The sequence below is a fragment of the Oncorhynchus kisutch genome, linkage group LG7 (genome assembly GCF_002021735.2).
Source record: "Oncorhynchus kisutch isolate 150728-3 linkage group LG7, Okis_V2, whole genome shotgun sequence".
NCBI classification, from domain to species: domain Eukaryota; kingdom Metazoa; phylum Chordata; class Actinopteri; order Salmoniformes; family Salmonidae; genus Oncorhynchus; species Oncorhynchus kisutch.
In genome coordinates this window covers 4,198,295-4,223,959 of record NC_034180.2, presented here as the reverse complement: position 1 = coordinate 4,223,959, position 25,665 = coordinate 4,198,295, and the positions used below count along the sequence as shown (strand labels likewise).

General features: G+C 42.8%; 2 protein-coding genes across 3 annotated transcripts; one reads left to right on the top strand and one right to left on the bottom strand.

Annotated features, from left to right (window-relative positions):
• Nucleotides 1-661: 661 nt before the first annotated feature.
• LOC109894027 (centrosomal protein of 44 kDa) lies at nt 662-11,083 on the bottom strand. Its single transcript, XM_020487241.2, has 11 exons — nt 10,541-11,083; nt 10,184-10,282; nt 6,168-6,315; nt 2,980-3,126; nt 2,683-2,778; nt 2,331-2,483; nt 1,986-2,201; nt 1,661-1,727; nt 1,409-1,527; nt 897-934; nt 662-789 (listed from the first exon to the last, which is right to left on the bottom strand). The coding sequence occupies exons 2-11, from the start codon at nt 10,273-10,275 to the stop codon at nt 741-743; spliced, it is 1,125 nt and encodes a 374-aa protein (XP_020342830.2). The 5' UTR covers nt 10,276-10,282; nt 10,541-11,083; the 3' UTR covers nt 662-740.
• LOC109894026 (F-box only protein 8) lies at nt 10,201-25,430 on the top strand. Of its 2 annotated transcripts, none has more exons than XM_031828404.1 (6): nt 10,201-10,306; nt 16,491-16,888; nt 17,849-17,975; nt 18,592-18,710; nt 18,823-19,019; nt 22,686-25,430. In XM_031828404.1, the coding sequence occupies exons 2-6, from the start codon at nt 16,500-16,502 to the stop codon at nt 22,871-22,873; spliced, it is 1,020 nt and encodes a 339-aa protein (XP_031684264.1). In that variant the 5' UTR covers nt 10,201-10,306; nt 16,491-16,499; the 3' UTR covers nt 22,874-25,430. The 2 variants fall into 2 exon arrangements, with proteins under 2 accessions (XP_031684264.1, XP_020342829.1); XM_020487240.2 differs by lacking the exon at nt 10,201-10,306 and adding an exon at nt 11,181-11,442.
• Nucleotides 25,431-25,665: the final 235 nt, after the last annotated feature.

The following is a 25,665-nucleotide window of genomic DNA, read 5'->3' as shown; positions in this document are numbered from 1 at the left end:
AGATATCAGCTGATGTACGAAGGGCTATATAAATAAATTTGATTTGATTTGATTTGATTTGAAGTATTTATTTGGGCTGCCATTTCTGAGGCTGGTAACTAATGAACTTCTCTGCAGCAGAGGTAACTCTGGGTCTTCCTTTCCTGTGGTGGTCCTCATGAGAGCCAGTTTCATCATAGCGCTTGATGGTTTTTACGACTGCACTTTTCTTAAAGTAATGGACTCATTTCTCCTTGCTTATTTGAGCTGTTATTGCCATAATATGGACTTGGTCTTTTACCAAATAGGGCTATCTTCTGTATACCACCCCTACCTTGTCACAACACAACTGATTGGCTCAAACGCAGTAATAAGGAAAGAAATTTCACAAGAACTTTTAACAAGGCACACCTGTAAATTGAAATGGATTCCAGGTGACGAGCTCATGAAGCTGGTTGGGATAAAGCCAGGGTGGCTACTTTGAAGAATCTAAAATATTTTGATTTGTTTAACACTTTTTTGGTTACTACATGATTCCATATGTGTTATTTCATAGTCTTGATGTCTTCACTATTATTCTACAATGTAGAAAATAGTAAAAACTAAGAAAAACCCTTTAATGAGTATGTGTGTCCAAACTTTTGACTGGTACTCTATATAATGGATTGTGAACACAAGTCGATATTTTTCCATGATTCTTTTATTCATCACTCACATACTAATCCAGAGATCAATGACAAAAATACATATTAAGTCTGAATTTACATTGAGGGTTCTATACTTCTTAAAAGACTGGAAGTGTCTTTCATCCTAAAACAAAGAACAAAATGTAATGAAGTTAAACATAAATGGAGTATTATTTTATATACAGTAGATGGTGTATTGGCCTTGGTTAACAGAGATCTACAGTTACTTACATGTTGGCTATCCTTTCCAATCTCTCTTTCATATTCTCCTATAGAAAATGAGTCAAGAATGAATGAAAAACAAAGGGATTGATTTAATCCGTATTGTGGAAGATCCACCTAAAAATTCTAAGGTAATTTCGGCACATGCAGAGTTTACCGTGAACGAAGTCTCCTCGAACATTGCATTTAAAATTTCAATCAACCTATAACGTGGATATTTCACGATGCTACTGATTGAATCCAGCCCAAATATAAAAAGACTTTATATAGCAGCTCACCAGCTGGTAGCCTAGCAGTTAAGAGAATTGGGTCAGTAACCGAAAGGTTGCTGGTTCCAATCCCTGAGCCGAAAAGGTGGAAAAAATCTGCATTTCTGCCCTTGTGCTTCCTAAGTGGACAGTTTGATTTCACAGAAGTGTGATTGACTTGGAGTTACATTGTGTTGTTTAAGTGTTCCCTTTAGTTTTTTAGAGCAGTATGTAATATATATATATATACACACTTGTAATATCTGCCATTACCTCTAGGGGTGCCGTTGTCACACAGGGGGTGATGGGATAGCTTGCGGAAGGGGTGGAGGACTGAGGACGCTCACAGCCAGAGTTGTGTAGGAGGCTCTCTGGAGGACTGGGTCTTGACTCTAAGGGTATGTGAGCATCAGTTGAACTTTTATCACACTGGGAATTTGATCTTTCTATTACTGTATTTCAGTTGTTGTATACGATGGCCTCATCAATATCCAAGATACTTTTATTGTCAAAATCAGTTCCAACCCGTGACTTCTGTTGCATTATCCGCCACGTGATGACTCCAACCTCCATTGATAAGTGACGACGACTCCTAGAGGGGAAAAAAACAAACTTGAAAGCTGTACATTTTTGCATCTTTAATTCTGGAATGGACTGACATCATTAGTTCAACATCTGCTTCTACTTGTCATTGGATAGAGGTAGGGAAAGTTATTTAGAATAGTCTCCAGATCGGACAGATGTGGTGTAGAGATCCCTTCCTACCTGGGCCATGGCTGACACACATGCAGACACACAGTATCCAAGAATCCCTTTGCAGTGGATAGGGACACACACACAAAGAACCTACCTGGGCCGTGGCTGTGGAGAGGGTCAGTCTGGTCTCCAGCAGTAGCACTCTGCTCTCCAGGTTCTCCCACTGGTGCTTGTCTATAATGATCCTCCCGGCCGAGGCCTTCTCTAGAAGCTCCAGCCTCTGCTCCAGGGACGAGAGCCCCCCCAGCCGGGTCTGGACCTGCAACAGCTGGGCCTCCAGCACTGCCAGCCTCCCCTCCACCACCAGGTCCTGGAAGGGTGGTCACAATCCAGTCTGTGTGTGTGTGTGTCACTTTAGTGATGTGTGTTACAGAGAGAAAGGCTGTGTGTGTGTGTGTGTGTCTGTGCTTATATTGTGGAGAAGTATGCTGGTACTCACTGTTTGAGGGACTGTAGGTGCTTGGTTCTGGACCTCCTCCAGTCCCAGCCCCTCCTCCTCTTCCTCAGACTCTTCAATATCGGAGGTTCTACTAGAGGAGCGCCAGGAGTCACCACCAATGTGTCTCTCCACTAGTGGCCTGCTTAGGGACAACTGTGGGAAAGAACCATCTCACCTAGTCATGTTAAGGCCGGGCCATGTACTCATGCGGCGTCACAATGGACTATTTTATCATTTTAAAATGTTTTCTTTAACCTTTACTTAACTAGGCTAGCTGAGGCCTCTTTGATAAAGTGTAGAGAGCTGAACAGGTCTGTTGGTCTACACTGTCATGTCCTTGGCAAAGACTTACTTTGGTGGCCATGGGGTTCATTGTTTCAGCCTGAAATGGGAGAGCCTCACTTTTGGAGTCTGAACTCGAGGCCTGAAAACGCGGTCTCGGCTTTGGCTGCAACACACAGATGCAATACATTAACTTTTTATTTTACCAGGTAGGCTACTGAGAACACATTCTCTACTACAATACAGACATGGTCTGATCAAGAGGGTGCAATAGTTAATTGAACCGTGAATACCGTGTCATCATTATCATGTCGTTTGATGATACGGTTTTCTCGAGGCTCGTCAAAGCTGAGGGAGACAGACTGACCTTGTTGCCTTTGCTGAGCTCTTTGTGTTTCTGCAGGGCGAAGGCGATGACATCACAGAGGATGCAGGTCTTTCTTTCTGCATAGCCAAACTGGAGGAACTGCTGCTTGGTCAGGATGGGTTTGTAGTGGAAGAGATCCCGCAGTACCTAGATGTGGGTGAACAATAGACAGTATGACACACACACACGGCTGAATTTACCCTGCTGAAAAAATAGTTTCAAATCAAAAATACACCATGTTTTTTCATTCAAACAGTAAAAAATGCAAAGATCAAAACAATACTCATTGAAGTGTCATTGAAGATCACATTGCAAAGTATCTGGTACAGGGGTTTTAAACTCATTTTGCGCCGGGGGCCACATTCGTTCTTCAAGAAGGTCCAGAGGGTCACACTGAAAATGTGTTCATTTCTTCACCATCAAAACGTGCAAAGAAATTGTCCTGTAATCCAATGCTTTTGCAATTTTCGATGCTACCCGACTGTCTCGGTTTCATTTGAATGATTATTAGTAAGCTGGACACAGTCAAGAAACAGTATAAATGTAGATCCATGATATTTTCTACACAGTTTCCATTTGGTTGTAATCACTTTAAAAGTATATGGAGTTTGTTTTCCCTTCCAAAATATGACATGTATCCCTTGCCTCGATACACTTAATTCACGTGAAAAGGGAATAATAGGAGCTGGAAAACATGACAAATCCAAACATTCTACTGATAATTGTAAAACTCACTATAGTTGACATGAGTTCAGAGAAAGATGGCAGTAGGTATGACAGGAGGTCACCCACTATAACGCAGAGCAAATGGCTTGTCTCCTCTCTGCATTTCTTCTGTATGAAATGCTGCTGGTGTCAGCCCAATCTGTCTCCCATATTGTTGTGTGTGTGTGTGTGTGGAGCGGGTGTCAGAGTGTGTGTGTGCCAGCCAGGCGAAGCAGTGACTGGGCGCCAGCCATCGCACAGAGGGTCTCGCTCTTCCTTGTCCTTTTCGGTCTCCCTCTCCTCTCTTGCGAAAATGAACCGATGCTGTGAGAGGCAGATAGCTTGCCTGCGGCCTCAGCGCTCAGAGAACAGAAGAGGGGATTCTGATCCGAGATGAGAACTTGGACCAACATGGAGTTCCTGTGTTCACCGCAGGAATCAGGATTTCATGTAAGACTTTATAAGACATAATTGCTCAAGGACGCTGTGCTGCCGACCACCAGTTGCCAGCTGGAAGGAAACACCAGAGTGTGTGTTAAATAAAGATGCTGCAGATCAGGGCCCGCTCAGTGAAAACCCTTCTGGTTCTGATAGCAGGGTTAACAGAGGCTATAGTACAGCCTCAACAAAAAGACTGAAAAACCCCTGATCCATGTACACAAGTCATTCCTTCCAAGTCCTCGGTTGGTTGTGATGAGAGAGGAGCCGTAATATTAGAACGTGAGATGAAGGAAATGGCTTAGCCTTGACCTGACCAAGCACAATATCATGATTAAAGGAATTCCGACAGTGGAGGCCAATACCATTTCCCATAGATAAGAATTAATGGAATTCCTAGACTACTTTAAGACTCCATTCATGTCATTTGAGCACCACAGGAATGAAAAGGAATCCCACATGCAGCCTACCCTTCACTGCTACAGAGGAAATCCTACACTGTTTCAAAAGGACTTCATTGGTAGTGAGTGATACAATGCCAATGTCTTCCATGTGTGTGTATTAGGGGGAAATATTGCGGTTCAGCTCAAGCGTGGAGGGGTTAAACCACAGCAGAGTGCCTGGGTAGACAGCCGTTGGCCTCAGGAGACCCGAGGAACAAACTGAAGTCACAGTGTGCGAGTGCCTGTGAGGAAACAACTGGAAACACTTTGCCATTTTGAACCATTACGACGATAACTGTGATGTATGAGAGAGGGGATCTAGAGGAGAGTCCCTGCTATTGGGAGAAACTGTTCCGTGTTAGGGAGACGACACTGCATGGGGCCACATGGGGAGAGCGGTGGTGGGGAAAAGTGGAAAAGTAGGACCCAGGAAAGATCCCAGCACGCAGTGAATGAACAGAGCGTTAAATCATGGGGAGGGCATGAAGGAACGAGCCTGGGAGATAATACAGTCAACTGGGGAGTGATGCCAATGTGTTTTTCAAACGGGTAGGTCAAGATGTGGGATTGCTGCAGGGGGGGGCGGGGATACAGTCGAAAACATGATTTCATCACAAAAGATGTTTGTTTAAAACACAGTGTTCTAGTATTACGCTCAGCGTCTTCTTCCTACCATACTAATGGAGACCTATGGAGTAAAATCCCTCCACTGTGCATGATGATCCTTAAATACTAAGGCTATGTCACAGAAACATGTTAACCTACAGTACCAGTCAAAAGTTTGGACACCTACTCATTCAAGGGTTTTTCTTAGTTTTTACTATTTTCTACAATGTAGAATAATAGTCAAGACATCAAAACTATGAAATAACACATATGGAATCATGTAGTAACCAATGTAGATTTTATATTTGACATTTTTCAAAGTACTACCCTTAATGACAGCTTTGCACACTCTTGGAATGCGTTTGAGCCAATCAGTAGTGTTGTGACAAGATAGGGTTGGTATACAGAAGATAACCCTATTTGATAAAAGGCCAAGTCCATATTATGGCAATAACAGCTCAAATAGGCAAAGAGAAATGACAGTCCATCATTACTTTAAGACATGAAGGTCAGTCAATCTGGAAAAATTGAAGAACTTTGAACGTTTCTTCAAGTGGAGTCTCAAAAACAATCAAGCACTATGATGAAATTGGCTCTCATGAGGACCACCACAGGAAATGAAGACCCAGAATTACCTCTCCTGCAGAGGATAAGTTCATTAGAGTTTACCAGCCATGGGCCTCCCGAGTGGCGCAGTGGTCTAAGGCAGTGCATCGCTGTGCCACTAGAGATTCTGGGTTCGAGAGCAGGCTACTTTGAAGAATCTAAAATATAATTTGATTTGTTTAACACTCTTTTGGTTACTACATTATTCCATGTGTGTTATTACATAGTTTTGATGTCTTCACTATTATTCTATATTGTGCAAAAATAGTCAAAATAAAGAACACCCTTGAATGAGTAGGTGTCCAAACTTTTGACAGGTACTGTACAGCATTACCCTTAATATATAAAACAAAATGTAAAGAACACCATAGAATCAGTGTGTGGATTTACCTTGTAGATGCATTCGATAAAACGTAGGTCGTTCTTCCCAGTGAGTTCCACTCCGAAGCGCACCAGGTGTTCAGCAAGGTGTGGTGAATAGGAGATGAATGCATAACTCACTATGGGGAGAAAGGCAGAAGGATCCCCTTTGGCCAAGCTGTAGAGATAAAGCATAGATTGTGTTTTACAATGTGTACTACTGTTTTCATATGTATTAGTATCATTTAGGCCTAAAAATATGACAATAATGCTCTGTTCAGACAGGTAGACCAATTTTTCAACAAAAAAATATGCTTTTGACCAATCAGATCAGCTCTGCTAAAGATCTGATGTGATTGGTCAAGACCAATTAGTGGGAAAAAATATGAGAATTGAGCTGCCTGTCTAAACGCAGCCCAACACACATTTTGACATCAATGGAACCCAAACGAGTTCAATTAAAAAAAGAAAAGAAAAAAAGGCCAACCTTTGTCTCCTGATTTAAATTGTCTCACATGCACAAAAAATTGTATTTGAGCCACATAATTTGTTTAATTCCCCACAAGCAGATTGTGTTTGATGCTCTTCACTTCAAAAGGAATCACTTCTTCCCTGCTCATCAGATGTGCAGATTGGGGGTCCTCGTCAGAGGGGGACCCACGGCTGGTTAATGTAAAGCATGTTTACAAACAGAGTTATCGTCGAGCAGGGCTCCGTACAACCCCCTCTGCCGCCTGCTGGAGACTTCAAAACAAACCCAGACCATGAACTGTACCCGTGACTACAGCCCCAATCTGGATGTTTATAGGACTACATATGTTTAGTCTGTCTTCCAGCCAAATCATTTAGTCTTCGTCACAAATAGCACCCTAAATAGTGCACTTATTTTTTTCTAAACAGAGCCAATAGCACGCAATAGGGTCCCATATGGGACATATTCAGTCTCGTGACCTTATCCTACACTACAGAGCAGGTTTGCCTATAGCACGCAAGAACATCATACAGACTGTTGATAATATTCATTCTAGCCTAAATTGTCATTCTTAATTAATCACAAGTTCCATATGTCATCACACTTGCAATGTGTTGGCACTTTCAAGCCAAATAGAGTGTAATGGACAAAGGCCATAGAAATCAGTGACCCCACAACCTGGATAAAGACCTGGTCAGATATGCTCATCATAACAACGAGATCATCGGAAATTAGGCTCATGGTGGAACAAAATTTTAAATCATGAGAAATGCTACCATATGCACACCTGCCTCTCCTTCAAGGTCTCGTCTGCCCAAAACATTCTTAGATACTGCATGGATGGTTAATATGTAGAATATTTGTAGAATAATAGTGAAGAAATCAAAACTATGACATAACACATATGGAATCATGTAGTAACCAAAAAAAGTTAAACAAATCAAAATATTTATTAAATTTGAGATTCTTCAAAGTAGCCACCCTTTGCCTTGAGGACAGCTTTGCACACTCATGGCATTCTCGCAACCAGCTTCACCTGGAATGCTTTTCCAACAGTCTTGAAGGAGTTCCCACATATGCTGAGCACTTGTTGGCTGCTTTTCCTTCACTCTGCAGTCCAACTCATCCCAAACCATCTCAATTGGGTTGAGGTCAGGTGATTGTGGAGGCCAGGTCATCTGATGCAGCGCTCCATCACTCTCCTTCTTGGTCAAATAGCCCTTACACAGCATGGAGGTGTTTTGGGTTATTGTCCTGTTGAAAAACAAATGATAGTCCCACTAAGCCCAAACCAGATGGGATGTTGCGTCATACTGATGGCAGAGTCTATGGACCCTGCCTGGTGTCAACAGCACAGGCTGGTTGCAGTGGTGTACCGCCATCCAATCTGCAGCAACAGCATGACGCCATCGCGTCAGCCTGTACCAACATCAATGTGTAACGTTTCCGACTTGTAGAATCCATGCCCCGAAGAATTCAGTGTATTCTGGAGGCAAGAGGGGGTCCGACCCAGTACCTAGACGGGTGTAGCTAATAAACTGCCCGGGGAGTGAGTATGTACAGTGCCTTCGGAAAGTATTCAGACCCCTTGACTTTTTCCACGTTGTTACGTTACAGCCTTATTCCAAAATTGATTAAATAAAAAAAATCTCTGAAATCTACATACAATACCCCATAATGACAAAGCCAAATGTAGAAATGTTTGCGAATTTATTCAAAATAAATAACAGAAATACCTTATTTACATACTGTAAGTATTCAGACCCTTTGCTATGAGACTTGAAATTGAGCTCAGGTGCATCCTGTTTCCATCGATCACCCTTGATGTTTCTACAACTTGATTGGAGTCCACCTGTGGTACATTCAATTGATTGGACATGATTTGGAAAGGCATACACCTGCCTATATAGGGTCCCACAGTTGACAGTCCATGTCAGAGCAAAAACGAAGCAATGAGGTCGAAGAGATTTTCCTTAGAACGCCGAGAGAGGATTGTGTCGAGGCACAGATCTGGGGAAGGGTACCAAAAAAATGTCTGCAGCATTTAAGGTCCACAAGAACACAATGGCCTCCATCATTCTTAAATGGAAAAAGTTTGGAATCACCAAGACTCTTCCTAGAGCTGGCCGCCAAGCCAAACTGAGCAATCTGTGGAGAAGGGCCTTGGTCAGGGAGGTGACAAAGAACCCAATGGTCACTGACGGAGATGGGAGAACCTTCCAGAAGGAGCACTCCACCAATCAAACATATTTCAGGTCCTTTTAACGGGGTATGTTAGTAGGTGCGTGGCGCACCAGTTTTTGTTAAGGACTACAACACTGCTGGGTTTTTCACACTCAACAGTTTCCTGTGTGTATCAAGACAGGTCCTCCACCCAAAGGACATCAGGCCAATTTGAAAACAACTGTGGGAAGCATTGGAGTCAACATGGGCCAGCATCCCTGTGAAACGCTTGACACCTTGTAGAGTCATGCCCCGATGAATTGAGGCTCTGAGGGCAACTCAGTATTAAGAAGGTTTTCTTAATGTTTGGTATAGTATTGGGACAGTGACACATTTGTTGTTTTGGCTCTGTACTCCTGACTGTTAGCTTTAATTTGAGGGTAATTTCATATAGACCCACATTTCAGGGGACCAAAAGTATTTTAGACAAATTAACTTGTGTGTATTAAAGTAGTCAAAAGTTTAGTATTTGATCCCATATTCCTAGCGCGCAATGATTACATCAAGCTTGTGACTCTACAAACTTGTTGGATGCATTTGCTGTTTGTTTTGGTTGTGTTTCAGATTATTTTGTGCCCAATAGAAATTAATGGTAAATAATGTAGGGTCATTTGCGTTAATTTTACCGTAAGTAAGAATATACTATGCTTCTAAAAACATACATTCATGTGGATGCTACAATGATTACAGATAGTCCTGAATTAATTGTAAATAATGATGAGTGAGAAAGTTAGACTCACAAATATCCTCCCCCAAGACATACTAACCTCTCCCATTAGAATAACAGGGGATATTAGCATTTTGGGGGTGTATGATATTTGTGCATCTAACTTTCTCACTCATCATTATTCACAATTCATTCAGATCTATCTAATAATGATTGCAAAAATGGAGGGACTATGTACAGAAAGTGTTGTCGTTTCTAAATGGTTCATACCCTCAAATTAAAGCTGACAGTCTGCACTTTAAACTCAATCATTGTATCATTTCAAATCCAAAGTGTCTTGGAATACCTGGTGGTCAAATCAGGTGCTGGAGTACAAAGCTAAACAACAACAAAAATGGTCACTGCCCCAATACGTTTGGAGCTCACTATATATCAGAATGGGGGAATATATGGGGGATGTATATCTCCAATGTAAGCAATTAAAAGTGACACCAATGTTCATACAGCTCCTGCACTGCAACTAAGACTGAATAGTGGAGCCATCATGTGGCCATCAACTGAACAAACAACACAGGTGCCGACAGATTGTATAAACTGGCTCCTTCCCTCAAAAAGTTTGGGAACGTGGCACAATTGTTTAGTTAGCACTGGCCCAATTTTTTATCCATGACCTAGCTAACATACCCATTGTAGTCGACCTCTCTTGGGTACTTCAATGCCCGTAGTTGAGCATCCAGCTTCCGAAGACATCCTTTCAAATCACCGGTTGACATCATTGCGGACCTTGAAGATGCAAATGACAGACAGGTAACGTTACCACAACAATTCTTCCATTAACTCTTTTACAACGAATGGATAAAACACAATCTAGCTAACTAACATAAACAATAGCTATGTAACGTTACCATTACATGTTGGCTAGCTACCAACACAGCTTGCCAGCAAGTTACTTGCTATGTTATAGGCGAACGTTAGTTTTTGTTGAGGTGACTCGTTGTTGCAGTTACTGAAACATACCACGCACAAAATATAATAAATTACCTTAAATTTGAGTAGAAGTGCTAGCCAAATTGGTTAGCTAGCTGGACGTGTATTTAGTTTGTTTTGCCCGGGTAAATAACATAATTGCCGCGATTGGTTGCCATGATAAGTGAATCAGAAAAACTAGAAGGAAGATTCATAAGAGCACATTCGTAGCTAGATGGCGGTAAAAGTTGTTTGTAGACTTCTGGTTTTAATGTCGATGGAAAACTGACGACGACTTATGAAACAAGCTGAACTAACTAAATCCATGTAAAAACGTCGTCTTTACTGTCTGTATTTGAAAGCAAAACATAATTATTCTGGTTAGCTACATTTAATGTGTTAGAAGAAAAAAAGTCAAATGGATTTCATTAGATTCGTTAGACTGCTCTGTGTAGACCGACCTTTTTACTAGAATAATACTTTTTTAAACAAAAAAAATGAAATATTGTATATATTGTAATGAAACAGCAGGGAGCAGGTCTCGAACCCTCGACCTTCGAGCCCCAGGTCCGGCGCGCTATCGACTGTGCCGCAAAAGCATGCTCTTGGGTCGTTACACTATCATAGTTAAGTACCAATCACAATCGTTAGATACATTTACTCAGTTACAGCTACGTCATTTCCACCAATAACACGCGAAACGTCAAACCAGACAACAGTGCGTGTAAAAAGAGGAGGGCGAAATGAGGAGTTGAAGAAGCCTTATATTGAGTGATAGGGGCAGATTAGGCCTGTTGTCACTTTGAGAGCAGTTTTTCTCTACAACAGCGACGAGAGTGGGTGTTTTTGGCCAGCATTTAACGGAGATGGGAGCATCTGGTTACCAGTAGAAGACCCAAAACTATTCCCACCGAAGTTGTTTACGTTCTGGACTGTGTATACGTCGCGGCGGCGGTACAATCTTCCATACAATTCAGGTAGGTGGCGCTGGTTAGGATGGTCTGTCATTGACAAGACGAGCCTCCCCAATGGCTGGTTGGCTTGTATAATTATATTGAAGAAAGGCGAGGGCTTTAGGTCAATCTAGCTTGATAGTGACATTATCTATCAGTTGCCGAACATAACTTCAAGTTTCCAACAAGACGCTGAACGTGTTTCCAGCCCACTACTGTCTGACAGTTTATCCAATTACTGAATTAGGCAAACGTCAACAGACGATGGGGCACATAACTCTAGTGCTTGACAGATTATGGTCCCTCTGTTTACCAAGAGACTTCTTATTACATGACTACAGGTATGCATGAATGTCCTTCTCACTAGCGAAACGTTTGTATTAGTTTGTTAAAGATTGTACATTCAGTAGGCAGCTGATCAGAATGATTTCTCGGAATCTGTATTGTGCGTCACTTTATTGACTGTACACAGACCATTTGGTACAACATTCTCCGTACACGCATGTACAGGTAGACTACCACCGGTTTTTCCATCACGAAGGAGTCAAAACCCACTGTAGATAGTTGCTCATTTTAAACTCAAATGATATGTTTTCGATCACCAGATTCAGTTAAAACACCCCCAAACCCACCTAATTTGAATGCCCCACCCCATGAACCAACTACCAATGTAGACCAACCATATGCCTGTCCTGTGCATTCGCAATACATCAATTCAGCCAATGTGATCACACCATGCACTGTGCTTTCTCTCCTTTTAAATGAGTGCAAGTTTTTTTACTACTGAATTATTTGCTTAAAATAATTGACTAGCAAGCTAGGCTGTCATAAGTATGACTGTAAGACATCAATCCACATTTGAACAAATACACCCTTAGGTCAGTTGAACTAATCCAAACAGTTTAGGCTATGTATCTAGACCTAGTCTTAGCCTACATGTCTAGAAACATCTATGACCTACAGTAACCCTCTCACCATATAACCAGTAGACTCATGTCAACTTTAAAGATGCAACATGCAGAAATAGCTCTGCCTTTTCCTGGTTGCTAGAATTCTAATAGTGTGCCTAATTTCAGTTTGTGACAAAATAATCCGTCTGTGTAGAGAATCATTGTACCGTCTAAACCGCTGTGAAATATGTTTTCCATATCCAAAAATAGTGTGTTTTCAGCTGTTTGAAGCTTGTGTACAAATGTAAAAGATGCAAAAAAATAAACGTAACGGGAATAATGGACATAGCTTACAAAGAACATACCTACCACTTTTTAGACTTGCTTTCAATGAGACTGACATCTAGAACACACATTTCTTTGGATTTGGTCAGCTTGCCCAAAAAGTTACATATTGTAGCATTAAGACATTCCCCAGTGTGTTTTTTGAGCAGCCTACAGTCGTAATGCTCCAGCAGCAAGCAGGGAATGCTGAATAACAAGTGCAATGGCATTGCAGCAATGGAGCGACAAGCAGCCTAGGAGCATGCCCACATCACATGGGAAACAGAGAATTGAGAACATGTGAGGAATTCCGAGCAGTGGTTAGGCTAAATAGGCTGGAATTGAGATTCAACTGTAGTGACAGGGATGGAAGATTCTAGCCTGATCCCAGATGTGTTTGGGCTGTCTTAACAACCACCACAGGAGTTGGCAAGATGGCACAAACAAATCTGGGACCAGGCTATGATTCAGCTCTGAACCATTCTAAGATGCTATTACAAGAGAGAAGAGTGTCTGTAGTTTAAACTGACATGTTATTTGTCACGTGCCGACGAGGTGTAGTGAAATGCTTACTCACAAGCTCTTTCCGAACAATGCAAGTTAAATGAGAAAAAAAGGGGAAACAAACGTGACAAAAACACAAGAATTAGAAATTAAACTACAAACCCATTCACTGACACTGACTGACAGGGGAATCGGAGAGAGTTGAATGCATATCACCTAGCGGGTTAACTGAGGCTACTTCTGGTTTATAATATTATACCACGTCAATCTGTGTTGTGGATGGGGTTTTTTTTCCTGGAGAAAAAACAGGGCCATAGCTGGCATGATGGAGGGTAAGTGATAGCAGGTTAAATGGTTTAGGCCTTGCCTCAGTTGCACTGTCCACTGTCTGATGGGGTAAAGGTTTAGATGGCTATAAATGGAAGGGGTAAGATAGTTGTTCCTGTTCAAAGGACTGTAAGGGTAAAGATGGAGAGAGCAGGCTTGATGCATATAGTAACTACACTGAACCAAAATATAAACGCAACATGTAAATTGTTGGTTCCATGTTCCATGAGCTGAAATACAAGATCCCAGACATTTTCCATACGCACAAAAAGCTTATTTATTTTACATTTTGTGCACAAATGTGTTTACATCCCGGTTTGTGAGCATTTATCCTTTGCCAAGATAATTCATCCACCTGACAGATGTGGCATGTCAAGAAGATTTTTATTTTATTTTTTTTATTTCACCTTTATTTAACCAGGTAGGCTAGTTGAGAACAAGTTCTCATTTGCAACTGCGACCTGGCCAAGATAAAGCATAGCAGTGTGAGCATACAACAAAGAGTTACACATGGAGTAAACAATTAACAAGTCAATAACACAGTAGAAAACAAAGGGGGGGTCTATATACAATGTGTGCAAAAGGCATGAGGAGGTAGGCAAATAATTACAATTTAGCAGATTAACACTGGAGTGATAAATGATCAGATGGTCATGTACAGGTAGAGATATTGGTGTGCAGAAGAGCAGAAAAGTAAATAAATAAAAACAGTATGGGGATGAGGTAGGTGAAAAGGGTGGGCTATTTACCAATAGACTATGTACAGCTGCAGCGATCGGTTAGCTGCTCAGATAGCTGATGTTTGAAGTTGGTGAGGGAGATAAAAGTCTCCAACTTCAGCGATTTTTGCAATTCGTTCCAGTCACAGGCAGCAGAGTACTGGAACGAAAGGCGGCCAAATGAGGTGTTGGCTTTAGGGATGATCAGTGAGATACACCTGCTGGAGCGCGTGCTACGGATGGGTGTTGCCATCGTGACCAGTGAGCTGAGATAAGGCGGAGCTTTACCTAGCATAGACTTGTAGATGACCTGGAGCCAGTGGGTCTGGCGACGAATATGTAGCGAGGGCCAGCCGACTAGAGCATACAAGTCGCAGTGGTGGGTGGTATAAGGTGCTTTAGTGACAAAACGGATGGCACTGTGATAGACTGCATCCAGTTTGCTGAGTAGAGTGTTGGAAGCCATTTTGTAGATGACATCGCCGAAGTCGAGGATCGGTAGGATAGTCAGTTTTACTAGGGTAAGCTTGGCGGCGTGAGTGAAGGAGGCTTTGTTGCAGAATAGAAAGCCGACTCTTGATTTGATTTTCGATTGGAGATGTTTGATATGAGTCTGGAAGGAGAGTTTGCAGTCTAGCCAGACACCTAGGTACTTATAGACGTCCACATATTCTAGGTCGGAACCATCCAGGGTGGTGATGCTAGTCGGGCATGCAGGTGCAGGCAGCGACCGGTTGAAAAGCATGCATTTGGTTTTACTAGCGTTTAAGAGCAGTTGGAGGCCACGGAAGGAGTGTTGTATGGCATTGAAGCTTGTTTGGAGGTTAGATAGCACAGTGTCCAAAGACGGGCCGAAAGTATATAGAATGGTGTCGTCTGCGTAGAGGTGGATCAGGGAATCGCCCGCAGCAAGAGCAACATCAATGATATACACAGAGAAAAGAGTCGGCCCGAGAATTGAACCCTGTGGCACCCCCATAGAGACTGCCAGAGGACCGGACAGCATGATCATTACACAGGTGCACCTTGTGCTTGTGACAATAAAAGGCATTTATAAAATGTGCAGTTTTGTCACATCACAGATGTCTCAAGTTTTGAGGGAGCTTGCAATTGGCATGCTGACTGCAGGAGTATCCACCAGAGTTGTTGTCAGAGAATTTCATGTTATTTTCTGTACCTCCAACGTTGTTTTGGAGAATTTGACAATACGTCCATCCGGCCTCACAACCGCAGACCACGTGTAACCACGCCAGCCCAGGACCTTCACATCCAGGCTTCTTCACCTGTGGGATAGAAACTTAGGAGTATTTCTGTCTGTTATAAAGCCCTTTTGTGGGGAAAAACATATTCTGATTGGCCTGGTCTGGCTCCCCAGTGGGTGGGCCTGTGCCCACCCATGGCTGCACTGCTGCCCAATCACGTGAAATCCATAGATTAGGGCCTAATTTATTTATTAAATTTGACTAATTTCATTATGAACTCTAACTCAGTAAAATCGTTAATTGTTGCATTTATATTTTTGTTCAGTATATTTCGAAATAGCTTGTTGTGTAAAGTCACATTAGAATCTGCCTCGACCCCTTACAGAGACTGTTCCAGAGTGCACTTTCAGGAAGCAATTGCTTTGATTTGATCGGGCTAATGTATGTGAGATGACACATGAAAGCAGAGGCAATCATTGAAATGTTTCTGCGGACAAACAGCTAGGGTCTGAATGCAGGTTAAATTGACCCGTCACGGATGTTTCTCTATTTTGTGACAACCGCTGAGCCCTTCAGTGACTCAGCATAGCAGGGTAACTCCAAGATAGATATGCCTACCATCAGCTGTTGCCATGCCAGTGACAAAAGTAACCAGGAAGTAATCCAGTTTCCCAAACATTTAAACAAGGTAGCACGATGGCCTCCGTTTTAATATTGGATTGTTAAAATAGGACTTTGGCTCAATCAAATGTAATTTACATTAGCAGATGTCACAGAGGGCTATACAGAAACCTAGCCTAAAACCCCAAACAGCAAGCAATACAGATGTGCACAGGAAAAACTCCCTAGAAAGGCTGGAACCTAGGAAGAAACCTAGAGGGGATTCAGGCTCTGAGTGGTGGCCAGTCCTCTTCTGGCTCTGCCGGGTGGAGATTATAAGAGTACATGGCTATTTAAGGCCAGATTGGATAGCCAGGAATTTCCCAATTTAATGCCTAGTAAGTAGATCACTGAGCTACTTCTGTTTGATATTCCTCCTGAGGGAACCTATTCCCTATGTGACGCATGCAGACTGTGCTGCCTGTGTTGTCTTGCCTATACACCAGATCCTGCAGATGGGTCAGGGGCTGTGGAGGGTGGCCAGGAACCAGCAGCTGCAGCAGGAGTATGGAGAGCACTGGGACGCTGGACCTGGCCTTGACGGAGATCCCCAGGATTTGGGGATGGAGATGGGGGCTAACCCAGGCCAGGCTCCCCCCTCCCCCGTGGTGGGCGAACTGCCACCTCACCCCCACCCGCGGCGCCACACCCAGCACTGCCAAGGGGCAGACATCTACCAGCTGCTGCGTGCCCGCCGGGGGAAGGAACAGCAGGGTTTCATAGACCTGGAGATGCTTCCTCCAGAGCTCAGCATCACCATCCTGTCCTACCTGAACGCTACAGACCTCTGTCTGGCATCCTGTGTGTGGCAGGACCTGGGCCACGACGAGTACCTCTGGCAGGGGTGAGTAGTAGACTGACCGGGTCTGTGGAAGGGAGGCAGGGGTGAGTAGTAGACTGACAGGGTCTGAGGATGGGAGGCAGGGGTGAGTAGTAGACTGACAGGGTCTGAGGATGGGAGGCAGGGGTGAGTAGTAGACTGACAGGGTCTGAGGACGGGAGGCAGGGGTGAGTAGTAGACTGACAGGGTCTGAGGACGGGAGGCAGGGGTGAGTAGTAGACTGACAGGGTCTGAGGACGGGAGGCAGGGGTGAGTAGTAGACTGACAGGGTCTGAGGACGGGAGGCAGGGGTGAGTAGTAGACTGACAGGGTCTGAGGATGGGAGGCAGGGGTGAGTAGTAGACTGACAGGGTCTGAGGATGGGAGGCAGGGGTGAGTAGTAGACTGACAGGGTCTGAGGACGGGAGGCAGGGGTGAGTAGTAGACTGACAGGGTCTGTGGAAGGGAGACAGGGGTGAGTAGTAGACTGACCGGGTCTGAGGACGGGAGGCAGGGGTGAGTAGTAGACTGACAGGGTCTGTGGAAGGGAGGCAGGGGTGAGTATAGTTAGAGGGCATTCAGAATTAATTATTCAAAAATAATGTCACTAATTGGTATTTTGACCAAATAAGATCAGCTTTAAAAAATGTGAAAAGTTCTGATGTTTTTGGTCAAAAGACAAATTATTGGACAAAATATCAGAATTGGGCTCCCTGTGTGAACGCGGCCAATGAGAAGTGTGCTACAGGACCTGATATACCATTACAGATTCATCTATGTTTTTAATTGTCCACAAATCATTCAAATGGTGCTTGCCACTAGTAGGTATACCATTTACCAGGTTCTGTGGGACAATGTGCTTTTTTAATGGTTCAAAAAGTTGATTGGGTGATCATGTTTCTAATTGCAAGTCCTCCCTTTTTCTCTGTCGCTCCCTTGTTCCCTGACTTGCTCGCTCTCTGTCTCTCTCTGGCTGTGCCCTAGTTTGTGTAAGTCCACATGGGGTCACTGTTCCATCTACAATAGAAGGCTTCCCTATGGCTTCTCATATAGAAGACTCTACATGATGCTAGATGAAGGCAGTCTGACGTTCAACGCTAACCATCAGGAGGTAAGTCATCTCTTTTGCATCTTTATCCCCAATGCCTCGTTCTCCTTTTTAAAGCACCACTTCCCCACTGAAACACTCCGGTTTCCCGGACGTAGATAAAGTCGGCTTAATCTGTTTCCGGGAAATAGTTCCTTATATATAAGATTTGACTAGATGTATACTGGCCAATTAGCTTTTTTTCACTGTGTTATTGATTCTGCATAGATCAGCCTTCCTCAGTATATGAAAAACACACAAAAAAATATGATTTTAGAAATAGTAAGTACACATCACACCCACCACACTTCAGCCCACCTTGAAGACAAATGACTACCAGCTAAATTACTTGTTTACTGCTGATGCAGGCATTCTGAAAGACATCACAGCCTTGGAGGTCACTGCAGGTCAAAGCCTGGTTCCCTAGAATCTGTGGAACATTCTAATGGTGTTATTTGGTCTGTCTGTATCGCTAAGTGGATTAGGCTGACTATGGCCAGCCACTTAAAGGGCATGTGATAGCCCCACTGTGTGATTGACTGAGATGGTGCTGTCTGAGTCTCTTCTCTCTACTCTCCCCCTCTAATCCCTCTTTCTCTGTGTATGTTTCATGTTGATCCACTCTCTCTCTCTCCAATAGGGTATCAGTTACTTCATGTCCAAAGGCATACTGGTGGACCACCCCAAGGAGCTGGCCAAGTTCATCTTCTGCACTCGCACGCTCAACTGGAAGATGCTGAGGGTATACCTAGATGAGAGGTGGGTTTTCTTCATCGAATTCTCACTGGGCTTTTCTCTAATTATCACTGGGCTTTTCTCTAATTATCACTGGGCTTTTTTCAAATTCTTATTGGATTGTCTCTCATTGCAGGAGAGATGTGTTGGACGAGCTGGTTACGCTGCACAACTTCAGTAACCAGTTCCTGCCCAACGCACTGAGGGACTTCTTCAGACACATCCACGCCCCAGAGGAGAGGGGCGAATATCTGGAGACGCTCATCACCAAGTTCTCCCACCGCTTCTGCGCCTGCAACCCTGTCCTGGTCCGGGACGTGGGTCTCAGCCCAGGTCAGTGCACTGCAGGGAGTTGCAGTTCTAATCTGCAGGGTGTTTAGGGAAGTCGGATGAGTGGAGGGATTGTAGTTCTGGTGCACGCTATGTTAATTCAGCCTATGTGAGCAGAGGGAGTTGTAGTTCTACAGGATGTTTAGTTTAGTGGAGGGAATTGTAGTAATACATTAATTCATGGGAATTGTAGTCCTGACAGGTGTTGAGTTGGAGGCAAGATGTGTGTGGGTGCTGCAATGGGTGCTGGTTTTTTTTTTCTTTTTTTTTTCGATGATCTAGCCGTCTGCCCACGCTACAGAGTGCTATATCGGTCTGCTAATACAGGACTAATAAAGGCCCAGCGCACTACTTTTGTAAGAGAAATGTATATAAAAATATATGGGCCTCCTGAGTGGCACAAAGCTAGAGATGGGTAACAAGGAGTGCTAGAGATGTCACTATAGACCCGGGTTTGATCCCGGGCTGTATCACAACCGGCCGTGATCGGGAGTCCCATAGAGCAGCACACAATTGTCCCAGTGTTGTCTGGGTTAGGGGAGGGTTTGGCCGGGGGTGGGGGGCTTTAATTGGCTCATCGCACTCTAGCGACTCCTTGTGGCTGGCCAGGCGCCTGCAGGTTGACCTCGGTCGTCAGTTGAACAGTGTTTCCTCCGACACATTGGTGCGGCTGGCTTCCAGGTTAAGGGGGCATGTGTTAAGAAGTGCGGTTAGTTGGGTCATTTTTCGGAGGGCACATGACTCGACCTTCGCCTCCCCAAGCCCATTGGTTAGTTGCAGCGACAAGACAAGATTGTAATTGGGGAGAAAAAGGGTGTAAAATACAAAAATATATACAGTCCAGTCGATAAATATTTGGACATTGACCATGTTATTATTATTTTAGCTGTCTACAACAGCATATTGGAGTTGAAATTAAAGAATGAATATGAGCTTTAATTTGAGGGTATTTACATCCAAAATGGGTGAATGGTGTAGGAATATGTGGTCCCTCCATTTTGTCTGCTCAGCTGTTCCATGGTCAGGGGTGTGTTATTCCATCATTAGTTAATTTACAGGTTAGCAGATAAAAGGTCTAGAGTTGATTTCAAGTGTGACATTTGCATTTGGAATCGGTTGCTCCTTAACCCTCAATATGAAGTCCAATAGAGCTGTCACTGCCAGTGCAGGAAGACCTCATTAGGCTGAAAAACCCAGCAGAGAGAAACATTAGGTGTAGCCAAATCAACTATTTAGTACATTCTTAAAAAGAAAGAACACATTGGTGAGCTCAGGAACACCAAAAGGCCCGGAAGACCACCGGAAACTACCAAGTCCATATTATGGCAAGAATTTTAAGACCTGAAGGTCACTCAATTCTGGAAAATGTCAAGAACTTTTAAAGTTTCTTCAAGTGCAGTTGCAAAAACCATCAAGCGCAACGATGAAACTGGCTTTCATGAGGACCCAAAATTACCTCTGCTGCAGAGAATAAGTTCATTAGAGTTATCAGCCTCAGAAATTGTAGCCTAAATAAATGCTTGAGAGTTCAAGTAACAGACACATCTCAACATCAACTGTGCAGAGGAGACTGCGTCAATCAAGCCTTCATGGTCAAATCGCTGCAAAGAAACCAATACTAAAGGACACCACTTAACCAGCATGGCTACCACAGCATTCTGCAGCGATACGCCATCCCATCTGGTTTGGGCTTAGTGGGATTATCATTTGTTTTTCAATAGGACAATGACCCAAAACACACCTCCATGCTTTGTAAGGGCTATTTGACCAAGCAGGAGAGTGGTGGAGTGCTGCATCAGATGACGTGGCCTCCACAATCACCTGACCTCAACCCAAGTGAGATGGTTTGGGATGAGTTGGACCGCAGAGTGAAGGAAAAACAGCCAACAAGTGCTCAGCATACGTGGAAACTCCTTCAAGACTCTTGGAAAAGCATTCCAGGTGACTACCTCGAAGCTGGTTGAGAATGCAAAGCTGTCATCAAGGCAAAGGCTTTGAAGAATCTAAAATATATTTGGATTTTTTTTGGTTACTACGTGATTCCATGTGTGTTATTTCATAGTTTTGATGTCTTCACTATCATTCTACAATGTAGAAAATAGTAAAAATAAAGAAAAACCCTTGAATGAGAAGGTGTCCAAACTTTTTACCGGTACTATATATTAATTCAGATTGATCAGGGGGTGCTTCAGCACCTGATAATTCCCGCGGCTATGGTAAGTGGATGTTGTAGTACTGGCAACAGATGGATTCAACCAGTCTAGACGTAGGTCCGCTTTAGAGGACCAAGCCCAAGAAGACACAAGTACTGTAAAAGGCCCTTTACTCCACTAGGAGATAAAAGGAATCGGTGATGTCACTGTAAACACCTGACATCATGCGTCTGTGTCTGTCTGTCTGTCTGTCTGTCTGGCCTGTTCTGTTGACAGCGCTTGCAACCACCTGCCAGTTTCTGCCACAGTCGAACAACTCCTAACTCTGGGTCCACGCTCAACAAATCCCACAGGCTTTAGGTCTTCTCTCATCTGTTGATCTCCCCACAATGTCTCTAATTTACTAAGGGCTCTGGTGTTGCACTTGACCCAAGTTGTCCTGTCCTTGTTGAATGAATCAAATGTGTGAGAAATCTTTGTACTAACACTGTCATTGGTCCCTAAAGCCACAATAATCCCACGGGCTTAAAGTGTTAGGAGAGTGGCTGGAGCGCTGCCCTCAATCACAGGACGGCGTTGTAATAACATCTGGCGTGGTTCTCGGCCGTTCTGCGTCGTCCTGGAGGAGAAGCCGGCTGATTTATTATAAACTTACTGGCGATAGAATTGGCAGAGCAGTAAAGGAGGAGCGGCGATTGTACGCTCTCACACTTTCTCTCGCTCTCTCCCACTCTAAAGAGACCCCCTAACCCCTCTTAGTCTGCCCAGAACCAGGGCTGATACCCACACTGTAAGATCTGAGAATATGAGTAGACACGTCTCTTTCCTTCCCTGTTATGCGTCTTGTCTTAAAGGACTATTATTCACACTTCAGAATATGCTTCTTCTTTTTTTCTGAAGACGCGTCATTATGAAACTATTTTTCTATCAGTCCTTCTCTTGTTCTGATGCTCTTTTCTGGTATTCCCTTCGCTCTGTCTCCCTGTCGTTTACTCTTAAACTCCCACCCACCCTCTCAGCCAAGTGATGACCACACAATGAACAGAGAAAGTATTGTTGGACTGAGAAAGACATCAACTAAAACATTGGGGCTGGCTAATATATTGAATACATGTATATTACTAAGCAAGATTTTTTTTTAATTGGTGTGTGTAACGTTTATGGTAGTAATTTATTTAACTTTGTCTCCTCGGTAAGAAAAGCACCACTTATTTTTAAAATTAGGAATCCAATGTGCCATTTGTTTATTTCTGTGTTTACGTGACTAATGCTACTACTTTTTGGAAAATGTGTTGTATAATGTTGGCGTGTGTGCCCCATCGCCATTATTGATCTTAAGCCTAAACTAGTTTTTTTAGGTAAACACCATTTATTTACATTCATTTATTTTGACTGGCCCAATGCTCTTAACCGCTAGGCTAGCTGCCACCCCCACAGCTCCATATACAACTTTATCTTCATTGGATGCTGGGACTTGTTTGACCTCTCTCACATTCTGTCCATCTCTCCTCTCCAGATGCGGTGTATGTGCTCTGCTACTCGCTCATCCTGCTGTCTATAGACTTGACCAGCCCGCACGTCAAGAACAAGATGTCCAAACGCGAGTTCATCCGCAACACCCGCCACGCTGCCCAGAACATCAGCGAGGACTTTGTCGGCCATCTTTACGACAACATCTATCTCATCGGCCACGTGGCGGCCTAACCGGGAAGTGACGAGGAGTGGAAGTCGGTGAATACACGAACCCGTGATTGCACTGATATAGGATACTACTTTGGACAATAGTTGTTGCTGGTCATTCTAAATATAGGTTCCTGTACTGCTAGCTATGATGCTTGTTTCCATACTGGGTGGGAGGCGATCTGTTCTCCGGTTGTAGAGCCAATGGAGACCAGGTAGAGTAGAGATTTGGCCCGCCCACATGAAGTGACGAGGCCTAAAACAGGCTAGACGTATATCCAGCACACAAGTAGCATACGAACATATAACCAACTACTTCCAGCTTAACCACGCAAAAGTGTAGCTCCAGTATGTTAACGAAGTCAAGAAGAAGTTAAACATATGCTATGAACAAGGACTGAATATTATTACAGCAACAATTAGCAGTTGTGGTTCACATTATGTTTTGTGAATTACTCTAACTGAGTTTTGAGTTTAATATTCTGGTTTTCTTTTTTTAAATGAATGTTTTTGTTGGAATGTTTTTTACCATTAGAGGAACTTTAAAATAATGACTAATGGGCTGGTAGAAACTCCACTGCATTTTTGTCCTTTGTGAGCTGGGTTAAATTGGATGGAATGAATATGAATTTCCAAGAGGCACAACAATAATTAATCCAACCACATTTACAACATGGAATCCTTTTATTTTTAGCAGAGAACTTCAAAGGACTATTTGCGTCCATTACAAAGTATTTTATGAGTTGTAAAGTAATCGCCATGGGTCATACTCTGAATTGATGTGTGTGGATGACTCGAATGTCCATGGGAATCTGAGTCCAATTTTTGAGTTTGTAATGTGAACTCATCTACATGCATCTCAGCTGGGTCGTATTAATTAGTGTGCAAAATTGAAAACGTTTTCCGCCTACGGAAGACAAATGTTTCTTATTGGACAAGTCCAATTAGTTTCTCAATGTTGCAATCCATTTTATTCTATTTGGTGCCTAATGAACACAACACTGGTAATACAGCTCTTGATTGCTGATGGGAAAATAGGTTTCAGAGTTGAGGACAATTGTTCAGTGAGTTTTTACCTCGGCCCAAGCTGGGATAGGTAATGTTGATAAATGAAGTTGTTAGTGTATCTGTTACTTTATCCTTTTGTGTTGACATGCATTCTACCCCTTCAAAACAGGCTGGATCCCAAATGGCATCCTATTGCCTATGTGTTGCACTACAGTTGAACAGGGCCCATAGGGCTCGGGTCATAAGCAGTGCACTATATAGGGAATAGAGTGGCATTTGGGACACATTCAGGCACTGACTCTCGCACCGATGCCTGTGTTTACACAGGCAGCCCAATTCTGATTACATTTTTTCCACTCATTGGTCTTTGGACCAATCAAATCCGATCTTTTCACATCTAGATCTGATTTGTCAAAAGACCAATTAGTGAAGGAAAAAAAAGATTAGAATTGGGCTGCCTGTGTAAACAGCCTAAGTGAAACCACAGATATGAACGCTAATCTTTCCCACCATCCTTTGTGGACTACATTTATCTTGTGATTTGTTTTGTGTGTGTGACTCTGGACTGATGCCTCTATCATGTTTAAATCTTCCTGTCAATCTCTATTCTATGACTGCAACCTCTCACTCTTTCTCTCCCTAACTCTCCCCAGTGACTCTAAGGGCTTGATTATATTTGCTACAAATGTCCAGAAATATGTCATCTAGATCAGACATACCTCTCTGACATGTAGAATAAGGAATCATGTCCGCTCTATTTGTGACATTTCTATATGCAGTGTTCAGTAGATTGCACGTGACCCAGGACTACAAGATTGTTTCTTTTAATGATTACTAACTAGTGAGCACTTTAACCAGGGGGTGTTTTCTCTCCACACTGCTGTCTTCTGAATCCCATGTGATTTGATATATATATATATAAAATCACACTTTAGTTCTCACATATCTGAAGGACTGTTTGTTTTCTATCTGTTGTCTTAGCCATGCAGTCTTTATTATTAGTTAGTGCCAATAAACAAAATGTTGAAAATGACAACCAAACTGGCATGTGAACCTGAGCAGAATAACTACTGTGGTAAATTATTGCATACAATTGATTAAAACCCAGATTTTATTTTATTTGCACATGTATAGAGATTTATATTTTTAAAAATATATTTTATTTTTATGTATTTTAACAAAACAAAAAAAATCTCGCATAAGTAGACCTGTTTTTGCACTGACATTTTGTATGAGCACTGGACTGCATGCAGAAAACTGAGTCTTTGCACAGTTAATGTTCTCCACTTCCATGATGAATTTAAATTTAAGTGATTTGAGATTATTATTGTAATATTTATGAAATGTTAATTACACTTAGTTTAACAGCAGAAAATGACAGTACAGACTTTTCCTTTTCTTCAATTCCATGTACATTTTAGTTTCCGGTGTGGATTTATGGATTGAGATTTTTATAGACAATTCCCTTTTTAACAGCCTAACAAAACCATTTACATCTGAGATAGGTTGCTGAATGACAACACTGGAAATTAAACCTGTCTAGATTGTATACAAATAAAACTGAGAAAATATTCCCCTTGTGTTGAGCTGTGACTATTTCTACAGTGATCATAATGTTTTGATATTCAAGATCATGACCATTACTGATTCACCCTTTGACTATGTACGCTATATTTACGAATGAAGTCCCCTATATACACCTCTCAAACACTGCTCTCAAAACTACCAAACGGCATTTCAAAGCCCCGATCCATAGTGTATATATTAACCATAGAGTTCATCTGAGCCTGTCAGTGTATAGATAGACT

What these genes read in the sequence shown, in the direction of transcription:
- LOC109894026 (XM_031828404.1), top strand. Translation starts at nt 16,500, where the DNA reads ATGGGTCAGGGGCTGTGGAGGGTGGCCAGGAACCAGCAGCTGCAGCAG. An exon ending in TCAACGCTAACCATCAGGAG is followed by an intron (nt 17,976 to 18,591) that starts GTAAGTCATCTC and finishes TCTCTCCAATAG; the next exon opens with GGTATCAGTTACTTCATGTC. An exon ending in AGGGTATACCTAGATGAGAG is followed by an intron (nt 18,711 to 18,822) that starts GTGGGTTTTCTT and finishes CTCTCATTGCAG; the next exon opens with GAGAGATGTGTTGGACGAGC.
- LOC109894027 (XM_020487241.2), bottom strand. Translation starts at nt 10,275, where the DNA reads ATGATGTCAACCGGTGATTTGAAAGGATGTCTTCGGAAGCTGGATGCT. An exon ending in TGACAACGGCACCCCTAGAG is followed by an intron (nt 935 to 1,408) that starts GTAATGGCAGAT and finishes CATTTTCTATAG; the next exon opens with GAGAATATGAAAGAGAGATT. An exon ending in TTGGAAAGGATAGCCAACAT is followed by an intron (nt 790 to 896) that starts GTAAGTAACTGT and finishes TCTTTGTTTTAG; the next exon opens with GATGAAAGACACTTCCAGTC.